Source organism: Melospiza melodia, chromosome 15 (assembly GCF_035770615.1).
Source record: "Melospiza melodia melodia isolate bMelMel2 chromosome 15, bMelMel2.pri, whole genome shotgun sequence".
Lineage (NCBI taxonomy): Eukaryota > Metazoa > Chordata > Aves > Passeriformes > Passerellidae > Melospiza > Melospiza melodia.
In genome coordinates, this window is record NC_086208.1 from 7,314,002 (window position 1) to 7,326,328 (window position 12,327).

At 37.1% G+C, this 12,327-nt stretch overlaps 1 protein-coding gene across 4 annotated transcripts in view; it reads right to left on the reverse strand.

Annotated features, from left to right (window-relative positions):
- Positions 1 to 12,327, reverse strand: part of CGNL1 (cingulin like 1) — a 54,650-nt gene that overhangs the window by 23,352 nt on the left and 18,971 nt on the right. For all 4 annotated transcript variants that reach the window (XM_063169602.1, XM_063169604.1, XM_063169603.1 and 1 more), the window contains exons 6-8: positions 12,055 to 12,203; positions 11,426 to 11,561; positions 9,462 to 9,674 (exon numbers count right to left, since the gene is read on the reverse strand). In XM_063169602.1, the coding sequence (XP_063025672.1) occupies positions 9,462 to 9,674; positions 11,426 to 11,561; positions 12,055 to 12,203 (498 nt within the window). The remainder of the gene's footprint in view (positions 1 to 9,461; positions 9,675 to 11,425; positions 11,562 to 12,054; positions 12,204 to 12,327) is intronic.

Consider the following 12,327-nt stretch of genomic DNA (forward strand, 5'->3'; position numbering starts at 1 on the left):
CTCATATCACCTTCTTATTCATTACCTTTGAATCCACTGAATATTTTATTATACTTTCTCAAATTTCATAATGTTTAAACTCCTGATTAAGAATATCTAAACCTTATCAGCAACATTAAGCAACAGAGATTAGGGAAAAGGAGATGGAAATGGGTTGTGAATTTCTGGAAAAAGCTAAGAATAAAGAAAAAGAAGCTCATCTAGAAGAATGAAAACACAGTTGTACAGAAGTTCCCACAATACAAAGTCCTCTGTGACTGACTGAAGATAAGCTTCTGCATTCTGATGTTGTCATTGTGCCACAGTACACATGCAGTAACTTTACTTATTAGTCCAGCAGTGGACACAAACCAAATAAAACAAGTTATCAAATCCTAAAAGAAAGATTCACTGAAAAAAATCTCTTTCTGACCACAAAAATAGATCATACGTTGCAGAATATAATCCATAGTGTTCAATACTACTGACTTTTTAATAGTTCTCATACATTTTAATACTGAAGCTTAAAGGATTAGTCAATTAGCTTAAGAAGTTCAGAGTTTACAGCAGAAATGAGTGAAGCAATAAAAAGACAGGACAGTTTCACAGCTAAGGTACCCAAAACCAACCCTAGAGAATCTGGAGTCTGTTGTTGTCTCTGCCAAAGACCTCCTGAGGCAAATCACTCAGCCAAATTTTTCCAGAGCATCAATAACCACATGCTCCTTAACTTCCCTGGTGTTTGAGACACTGGGGTTTGGTCTCCACTGATTTGAGTGCACAGTTGCAACTAAAGTGAGCAACAACTGTACCCTGAATATAGGAGGGAATTTATGATGACGAACAATGTTACCCTAGGTAACTATAGTTTGGACGTGCACAATTAAAGGATCCTCTCAACACCAATCTCTATCTCTCATGTTCCTGTATTTAATACAGAGAATAACATTACTTAGAAGATGGCAGGAAAAGGAATGTTGAGAAAAGGAATTTAAAAAATCTGTGAAAAAAATGTATATAATTCTTTCTCCAGAAGATGTTTTTCATAGCATGTACAAGCTCCATTTACTTCCCAGCAGATGAGAAGAAAGTGAGGACACATATATTTACATACATATGTATATACATATATTTACATACATATATATGTGTGTGTGTTGTTTCATTTGGCATGTACACCTGATCTATAAAGTTTTACCCAGCACAGATCTGCTTATCTGAGCCACAGAGTCACATCTGCTGGAGTTTATATGCATGTGGCATTTGGTTTTCAGCTCTAGGCCTATGGAACATTAGGGAACATCAGCAGTAAAATACATTTCCCTCACCTTTCATCCTGCTCCTTTCAGGCATTTTGCCCAACAAGAAATTAATCTAATAAAGCTTGGGTTTGTGTCCTTGTATGTAGTTATATATGTGTCCAGAAGTATTTTTAAACATATTCAATTTAGTCATTTTAACTTGCAAGTTAAAATAAAACAATAAATATTGTTCCAACTCCTTTGTTTCAGAAACCTCAGTAAAGCAAACATATTTATACAGTATTCTACTCTGAACTTTGTTGCAAGCAGTGAAAGATAGTATAAAAGGCATCAAAATCTTTCCCACCACTCATTACTGTGTAAACCCAAAGAAACTGGACAAAACACCCATCAAGGTCCTTGAGAGGCAAATGAAATGTTCAGTTTTAACCTGAATACAGAAAAATACTTTTGAATAGGAATGCAGAAAATATTCTGCAGCTCCACACCTTTTTTTTTTTTTACCACACCCTCAACATTGGCAAAGACATGAGAGAGGTTGTGTAACTGATCATTAAAAAATAGTTTTGGCTGACTTCAATGTTTTAGCTGGTGAAACTCCCCTTTGGCAGTGACTACACACTATGGGATCCTTAGAGTCCTTTTACAAAATAAAGGAAGACTTAAAGTGTGTGGTTTTTAAGTATCTCATTTGCCATGTATTAGAATCATTACATTTTGGCTACATCCAATGTTGATCAGGCAAAAGTCAGCAGATTCTTCTAAAAACCTTTATATTTCTCTTCAGAATCCAGTTCAACTGAATATCAGGTATTGCATGTCCAGTTCTGGGCTCCCAAATCCAGGAAAGGCATTGAGGGGCTGGAGCAGGTTTAGGCTTGACTTCAGGAAGAATTTCTTCTCAGCCCCCGTGATTAGACACTGGAACAGGCTGCCCAAGGAGTGGAGTCACTGTCCATGAAGGTGTCTAAGGAGAGACTGGATGTGGCACTTGGTGCCATGGTCCAGCTGACATTGTGGTGTTCAGCCATAGGGTGGATTCAATCTCAGAGGCCTTTCCCAACCTAATTGATTCTGTTATTCTGTGGAAATTGTTTCAAACAATTACCTGTTTGTTTTTTAACAGCCATACTTGAAGAATAAATCTCCATTCAAAATGAGCTGGGGCACAAACTGGAGCTTTTCAATGGACATAACAGATTTTCAAATATTTTTTTCATATTCATAATTGTGCAATCTAAGTAAATGACAGGAAAATCTTGCAAAACCTTCTGAAAAAGGGAAATGGTGTTGCTGCTCCCTTCATTCTATTCCTGGTGTAAACACTTCAGGTACCGAGATACTGGCTGGTGAAATCAGCTCAGAAGACTCATGGGCCACCTTTTTAGGCTGATGCTGGACTAGTTTAACTTCTTGAACTACAAGTAAGAAGTTTCATGTGGCTTCAGTGATTCATATCTACCCAGGTCCCTCAGATGATCCACTGAGGGTAGCAGTGATGGAGATATCAAATATATATTGTCTTTTCCTCTTCTTTTTTTACAAATCAAAATAGTTCAAATAAAACTAGACACTGATTTCCTTAGGAGATTTCCAAAGAAAGAAAAAAAACCCCAAACCATTCTGCACCCAAAGACTGACACAAAGGACAAAATACAAACACAGTGAGTCTCCACATAGGGACAACTCTTCACCTGAAATCATTATTAGCTCTTCTGTAAAGGGAGCTTCTGAAATCAGTATTATGCAGCTACAGTCACCTAGTTTTCAAAGTTCATGAATGCAAATAACAGGTCTTTATTTCTGCTTGTACCTCTGCTTGTAGTTCCTCTGCTTGTAGTTCTGGCATTTTTACCCACTGTTTACCTTTAGGCAATTTTTCTAACCCTAGACATTATTTCTTAAAGCAGGGACTAGAAGCCTTAGGATGAATAACAGAGTAACCACAGGATAGCATGAACAATTAAATCTCATATCTCTACAAAAGGAGTAACAAAATTCCTTACAAATGGAGTGTTAGGCTACTAACCCACCCAAGCCATCCTACCTACTCCCCAAAAAAAGGTAACAACAAAACCAACAAAACTTCTGAAAAGAAGTCTCAATGGCTGCACTTACTCTTTTTCTACCTGACATGGATTATAACAATTCTTCCCATAACCTCAAACTGAGGCCTAGCCAACTTTAACACATGGCTATGCCTTTGGAAGTTAACTATTACCTATGAAAAGGGTCAGTGACTTTTTCCCCTCTCTTCACAAGGTACACTGCAAGCAGCTTAAATTCTCTGCCGTACTTCAAGAGATTATTCAGTAAGCAAGTGCACAAATTAACAAGCAAGTCAGACTGGTCTCTCATTTCATTTCAGCTAGAGCCACTCTATAACTTCTTAAATCCACTGGTGACAGCTTAGAGAAAAGGTTTGTTTTCTTAAACAAAGAAACATTTTCACTGCTTGAAATGGTACCATGTCTTAAATATTACTTCCAAAACTATTTAGGTTTTCATTTATGAGATATAATGAAAGATTTAAATACCTACATTTGAAGGCTGAGAATGTAGCCCTCTTTTACACAGAGCATATGAAACAAAATTTTCCAACTTAGGCATGACCTAACGTTTATAAAAGTTATAAAACCCAGGGCCAGGAAAGTATTAACCTCTTAACCAGTACCTGCATCAATGTCATGTTATCCCCCTGGCTATGTATCATGACATACTCAGACTGGCTTATACTAACAGTCTTTTGAAGGTCAGAAGTTGTTGGATTGACTGGAGTCAAATATTAACCAACTCTGTGCTCACGGTGTTCCCTCTGTTTGACAGAGTCAAATACTTCCCATACATACACACACAAACTTACACTGTCACGAGAGAAGTCACCTGAACACATAAACTGCCTTCTGCTAACACAGATTAGAGATTCTCCTGACGGCATTAAAGAAGTAACTGGCTGTACCAGCGCTTGCAAAGCTTCAGAAACAAAGAAAATGGAAAATCACACAAACAACCCCCCTTCCCAACCAGACTTACTGGAGTAGTCCTAGCAGACGAAGGGCCACAATAGTTAAGTGACTGTTTCAGATACACAGGATTCTTTTTTTATTATCCTATAATGTGGTCCAATCCAACTCAAACAGAACTCTGCAGGACAATTTTGCTGAGAGGCTTTCTTGACTCTACATACAGTATAAAACCCACTAGCTGTAGTTTCATGGTACTGCCTGCACCCAAACCCACACAGGGATCCACCAAATAAATGGAGGAGTAAACTGCAAGGAAATGAAGGACTAGAGGAGGCGGAACTTAAATACACAGTCACCAACTTAGGTATTCAGAGTGCTTTAGAGGCACATTTTATATTATTGTTGACAACACTAGTATTCCATAATTTGTTTGGTACTTCATTAAATGGGTCCTGAAAACATGCATGATGCTATTACCAACTTCCTTTCCACACACAGATCAGACACATTGGGGGAAACAAATAAATCTGTCTTCCAAACTTTTCCTATACAGTTCTAAAATCGGCATTTCCAATAACAATACCTGTTTAAGGAGTGTCTGCAGCTTTCCTTCCACCATCACACATCTGTGTACCCTCCCTCTCTTTCCCCCACCCGATCTGTGTTTGTAGCACACTGAAAATCAACCAGAATCTTACCAGGCTTTTAGAGGCTGGTAAAAGAGGGCAGAAAATGAAAGAGGGAGAGAAGTTAGGTCATGAAAGATGAAACATTGACGTGGGTCACTCATTGCACCATTTGACTCTGTACACAGTTTAGACCTGTTACCAACCAGCTTCTAGAACTGAAACAAAAAAGTGTTATTTCAACATGAAAAAGCCTGCCTCAGGCAGGCAGAGGAAATAAAATATCCACCAGTGGCATTTCAAATCCTAGATTACCTTCTCTAAATCTTTTTCAATTGTTGTGTATCTTGCTTGAGGTGAACATACCAGCCTCAGACACAGCACTCAGGATGCAGATTCAGATGAGTTATGGATGTATGGATAAGAGCACATAATGATGTTTCCATGCCCAAGTCATTCTTATTATATCATTTGTTTCTTGCACTGCTATCAAGACCATGGGCTTTTAGCATGATTCATTATAGCCCCAAGATTTCACCTCAGCTTGAAACAAGGCATTGGGTTTTTTTTCAGACATATATATAATATTACAGTTACATACATTAAATCACTTAAAGCACCAAAGTGGTTTTGCAATGCTCCACACTTATACCTTCATTTTTCCTTGAGTAACTCAGCTAACCACTGTTCACTGTACAGTATTATTCCAAAACAGGTTCTCAGAATATACTAATTTAGTTATGTTTCATTTTACATTTCAACTAATTCCAAACCATTTCTATAAAAAAGGCATACAGAGTATATCTCATTTGGAATGCTTAAGCCAGTTTTTAAGTTTCTGCTCTACATGGGAGATTTTTATTAGTTTTGAGGAAGACACATCATATTATCAGGTTAAACAGAAAAAGATTTAATAGTTACTTTTCATTTCAAAGTTCTTTACAGTTTGTGCTAGATTCAGCTAAATTAACAAGATGAAAAAAACCCAAAACCAAAGCTTTTTCTCGTGTATAATACCAGAGATTTATATTTTTTTCTTATCTTAAAGGAGGACCATTTTAGTTCATAACATGTGCAGAAGGCAACCACTGTCTTTTGCTGTTCCTACATTTGCTCTGGTAAAATTCCTTCTTCTCTTTAATTATAACATAATCATATGTAACACACACATGTGTTAATGGTAACGTGATCACCAGCTTCACTGCATTCTTAAATACCTTGGTAAATCCTCAGCTCTGAACTCTGAGTGTCTGTATTATCACTCTGAGAACAAGGTCAGAGACATGACATGCCAAATAAATCAGTCAAGGTCAAGTTTAGATAAGCCTCTTCCTAACGTGATGATTACAGCTTTTTCTGAACAACATCATTTGTTCAGCTAGCTTCTCTAAATACAGATGCAAATTTGAAGTGCTGTGCAGTTTGCACCTGCCCTCCTGAGCTGACACAATTTCAGTGGAATTAGAACAGCATTAGCTGCAATGTGCTAGAACCTTTTACCTGCAGCATTACATTCCAAAAGTTATTTCCTAATTTTACTGAAACAGTGGCACTTCATCTACAGTAACAGAGCCCTCATGGTTAAAATAGCACAATCCTGGCCTGTTGTGTTGTAGAGTCAGATAAAATAACAGAAATTTTTCTATGACATTAAAACTGGAGTAGAATTCATATTAATCTCTGTTCTAGCTCTTGCAGTTATGGAGACATCTATTCTTAATCAGAAAGACATTAATTTTTCAATTTATTATTAAATTAAAGGTAATTATTATCCCACAGAGGTATGTCATGGAAGAACAAAACTTTTCCTGTTGTTAAATGGAAATAGTCTGGCCTGTCTCAACAAACAAGCAATGAAGTCAAGAATAGTGACAGCCATTTCAAGACCACCACAAGCAGAAGACATAACACAAAAATAAGTTTAAAAAGGTAAACTTTAGCAAAGAAAAATAATATCTTAAATATTTATGACTTTATTTCAAATTCTCTATTAAAAAAAAGAAACCAGAAAACAACAACAATAAAAACCCAACAAGAAAAACCAAACTAGCACCATGTGAGTGAGCATGAGAACAGAATCATGATGACAAACAACTCTGCTCTGCTCTTCTATCAGATAACCTCGAGTATGTCCCTAACATTATTTGCAAACAGATCTATGTGGCATTCACACAGACTAAATGCACTGCACATTACTTGCCAACCTATCTGACACCTCCAGCAGGTGAAAATTCGGTTGATTTAACACTGGCATAAAAACTACTTCCTTTCCCCATGCTGAAACTTCCTCAACAGCCTACACATCACAGAACACCTTTATTCATTGCACCAATCTGGATGATTTAGAAGCAACATAAGCACAAACACTCTTGTACACAGAAGTCCTGATCCAACCTGATCTATCAAACATCCATATCCACATTTTTGGTATGATAAACCACTATTACAGCATTTACACTCCTGCTTTGCTGATAAAATACAACAGAATGGCTCTTCCCACTAATCTTTGATGTAGATTTCTTATGTTCTGCCATCAGGGAAGAATTTTTCCAGCTTGCAGTAATCTATTAAAACAAAAATTAACAGGCCAAGTAGCTTCAATTGTTTATGTCTCCTGGATATTTCAGATTAATTAGTGATCAAATAATGAACAATATATATAAGATCACAGCAGATCAGTCAGGAAACTTCCTGCAGAGAATGGTTACACTCTCCTGATAATTGATACATCAAACTCAACAACAAATCTCAGCCAGCAGGCATAAAGATAAATATACAGATCATGCTGTGCTTCAAGAAATCATTGAGTACAAACACCAGCAAAATTTAAAAAAAAACCCTCAAAATGAAAGAAAACACCTCCTTCCAATTAAACATGTTAAAATTTTTACTTCAAATAAAAGCAAAACATTCAACTCAAATGGGAAGAGAACTGGTACTTAGACCAACATTATACAAGTAAATTTCACTTTTGTACATCTTATTAAATTTACCATTAGATAGACTATGTCATGCAAGCAAATAAATGCTATTTATAAATATCTCTAAGCCACAGCAACCCAGTCATAGAGCCATTTCCCAGACTGTGTTATTGTTATGCCAAACAGACTCCTCTTTCATTTCTTGTCAGTCGTAATTACAGCTCCATAATTGAAATACAGTAAATTACCATGCACTAACTTTGAAAAGATGGCTCATTGAGGTTGAGCTGTCACTACGATTACTGTCTAATAAAAAATGATAATTTAAATGTTCTACTTTTCTCTCAAGGAAAAAAACTAATTCAGTTCATGCAGCTCAGACAAGTCAAATATCTTCATGATGATGTAAAACAAAGAGAAACAACACATTTAAGCAAAGCTGAACAACCTCAAATACAAGTCCTAGGCTGCATAAACAAACTAGCATTTATAAAATTTTCTAACCTCTGAAGAAGATTGCACATTTAAAACAAACCTTTAAGAGGATAAAATCTTCTGTCAGAATTCAATCATACAATACCTATCCAGCATCTTCCACATGAGCTACTTTGCTCATAGAGAGCATATAAAGCTTAGAAACTTCTTTCCAGCTTCAAGCTTAATTTTCCCTCAGCTCTGTGTTACAACCAGCAGGATAACTGCAACCCACCTAAGACCAGTGTAGGTAACAGACATAAATGAGCATGGCTATCTCGAGGCATAAAACTGGGCCTACAGTTCTGACATATTGGTGAAGCCCAGTTCACCTGCAGAAATATTCTCAAACATGTGAGAAATAAAATGAGGGAATACAGAAAAGACACAAAAAGCTGTCACTGTAAAAAGAATGCTCAAAACTTTAAGAGAATTGTCCTCATACCAAAAAATCTTTCAATATGTTCCTACCTGCTGTCTCTAAAAAGAAAATTTCACAAAGGCCATCTTTTGGAAAACAATAATAAATATGCACATCTGAAACTGTTGCTATTCTCCGTCTCACAAAGACTTCCTGCAGATGCTGGAAGAGGCAATTCCTTCAGTTCTGCTTTCTTCCTGTCTCATTTGAAACACCCAAATCCCTGCTGTTTTCATGTGCTCACATTCCTTTGACTATTCAGTAAACAAGCATAAGTTCAATAAATGAAAAGGACACAAAACAAAACACAAAACCCTGTACTGATAATTGAGAATTTGAATGGGCAAGGTGGAACAATGCAGCCAGGGAACAGGATATGACACAAGAAGCTGAATGTAGGAACAGTGGGCTGCAAAGAGCTGCAGAGAACTGCTAGAAATTCTCTCAACATTATGACTGGTAAAGCACACTGGAGCTCTTCAAGGGCACCCTCAAGGTTTTGGTGACTCTCTTTAACCCAAGCAAATGGTTCTCTGCACTATACTCCCATCTATTCTCCCTCAAAGTCTGCAATTAAACAAATTCAGTAAATAAGTGCTTGAAGAAAGGACCACAACTTCAGCTGGGACAAACAATCAAAACATGAGATGTGGATGAAATAAAACTTAGTGTCAGCAGCCAAGAATTTCCTGGCCTAAATAAATCTTTGCCTACTTTGCTAAGAAAATAAAAGTATCTGAAAGCATCTGGTTTACAGCATCTGAGAGAGGTAGAACCCTCCCCTGTAGAAGTAATTGTTAGCACTTACGTACCTCTGTCGCTTTCTCCAGGCTCTGCCGTAGATCCAGCAATTCTTTATTGTGTTGCTCTTTAAGTTTGTCCATCTCTGTGTCATGGCTGGATACCTCTTCTTTAAGTGCTCCCTTCAAGGCTGTGAGCTCCCTCTCTCTCTTTCTCAAAATCTCTTCTTGTTGATCTTTTGCTATCAACACTTCTTGCAAATCCTGCTTCATTTGCATCAGCTCCTAAAGCCCAAAATTAAACACAGCTGTGTGTCAAATAGCCCCTGTGGATGTTCTGTTTAGGTCTCACAGAAAGCACTTCAGCTTCCCAAGCTCCCCAACTTTGTTCCATACGACTAACATATTTCTTACAGCTTTCATAGTAAGCTAAAAATTTGCTCAACTCTAATATTATTAGAAGTATAACACATAGCTGATATTTTATATAATAGGTCAACATATTTGATGCTACAAAACTCTCAAAATATTTTAATGGTGTATGTTATGCCATCTGCAAATAATGCAGGAGTCACTCCTACGTTGTGCTTTCACTAGCAATGGGACAGATAAGACCAAAGATAAAGCATTTTCCCCCAGCTGCAAGAGAAACAAACTCAGTGATAATTCTTTGCTTTCTTTTCTGCTGGAAAGAATAAATAAAGTTGCTTCTTCAAGTGCTGAAGACAAAACAAGTGCTTCCCAATCAAGTCCATGTCTTCACACCCTTCCTCCTCCCACCAGGGCAACCCTGGAAGCCATTTCCCCACTTCAAATCTCTGGGAAGGAACTGGAGAGTCAGTGAATCTGAAGACTAAAGATGCATACAAAAACACAGAATAACAGAAACAATCAGAAAGGTAGCACTTCAAGAATTCTCTGATTTGGTATTTCTCCAGCTGTGAATAATTGTACTTTCAAAGAGAATGCAGGCTTCCCTGCACTGAAGGAGGTTCAGGACATCTAAACCACTCCTGACACACATCACCCACTCTGCCATTAAAAGCCTACAATGGAAGGGATCCTACCATCATCCCAGGCAGCATCTTCCTCTGTTTAATTATCAGTATTAACTGAAACTTTTCAACATTTTCTTTAAATCTCTGGAGCTTAGTTTCTAATTTCTTACTCCATCTCCACACAACATAGAAAAATTGATTACTATCACCTTTACAGCAACATTCTGTAAGATGTGTTTTTGACTCTTCCCTCCATTCAGACTGAAGTCCTTCTTCAAAGGTAATGTTTTTTCAGTACTATCATCATCATTTGTGATATTCCCCTACTTGTGTTCAACTTTCAATTACAGTGCCTGAGATTTATGACACTCATTTAAGAGTAATCAAATCTCACCCATACAAAACAAGGTAGTTATTCTACTCAGCAGATCTTGCCTGCAAACATCTTTAATATTTCTGCACTGATACTCTTACACATCCTTATCAACAAATTTAATAAGCTGTGTTCTCTGTTTCATCATCAGTATATTAGTATAACCAGGGCTACAGCCAGTTCCTCTTTCATCCCAAGGTGACAGAAACTCTGTAACTCTTCTGCTCCTCTCCAGGCTCATCCCTTCTCCCCCTGGTCCCAGCAATAGCAAGGAAATAATTTAGAGACTGCTTTGTTGAGTTATTTAAATTTTTTAGCTGAATCTCATCTTGCTTTGATAACATATAGATCTTTTGTAAACTGATCTTCCCTGCTCTTACCCCAGCTCCTAATTGCTAAAACTGAGATTATTATCTGGTAATAGTGGATAACTCACCAGTCAACCATTAAGACATCTGATCTCCTGCTCCATAAAACAATGTTATTTACACTCTGTATTCCTTTTAGGGTTAATGTTGCTATCCTAACATGCTTTCTTACAGCCCCTAATAATGCTACATTGTTTTGGATTAATAGCAGAGGAAAAGCAAAGGCATGTATTTCAGAATCTTAAGTCTCTTTTCATGCAATTTTTCTGATCCCCCTTCTGATAGTTCCTAACTTACCTCAATCAGAATCTCTTTCTCCCCTTCATCGGTGTGTTTGGCACTATCCAGTTCATCATGCATCTCAGAGAGCTGGTCTTGAAGATCTCTGATCTCAGTCTGGTGTTTTTCCTGCTCCATCTTCACTTGAAAAAGCCTCATCAGTAAAAATCAGACAGGAGTTTTTTAATTTGTAGAAGTACTAGTTTGTTCATTCAAGTACTAAAAAAGTACATTCCCATCTTACCCAGAAGAGAATGAGATAAAATGAGGGAGAAAAAATAAATGTCAGAGGGTTAAAAATGAGAAATCTTCTAACTAGGTATTTAAGTGGGGAGTTGTATTTTATTTCAGACCTGGTACTCTAGTCATTGAACTGTTTCCACACTTCAACGACTTCAACTATATATTTTGACCACGAAATATTAAAAGCAACTTGCACTGAGAGGAAGATTGCTGAATTTATAATCTTTCTCTTCCTTCCAGATAGTCTAAAGACACAACTCTTTTAAATGGTATAAAAATTTCCTACAGGAACAAATGTCACTTGTCTGGTTCCATCAACATATTCTAGAGACACAGGTCCTTTTAATCTAAAAGGTTTATGAAAAGGTAAAATTTCAATGATAACTTTGCTAGAATTAACTCACTCTTCCAGGTTTTGCCTGAGTTCCTTCTCATTTTCTTCCAGCTGCTTTTTTAAGGCTTCCTTTTCACATAGACTTTGATCAAGCTGCAACTGAAGATCTTTCAGACTTGCTCGTGTAGCATCTCTCTCTTCTTTGGAATTTTGCTGATTCTGAATTTTGTACACCAAAAGTTAGGCAAAATAATAGACAGCAGCTACATGATTAATACAGTTTGTCTCTCAGTCTGTATCTGTCTCACTGCAATCAACAGATTAACATTTATCTCAGCAGATA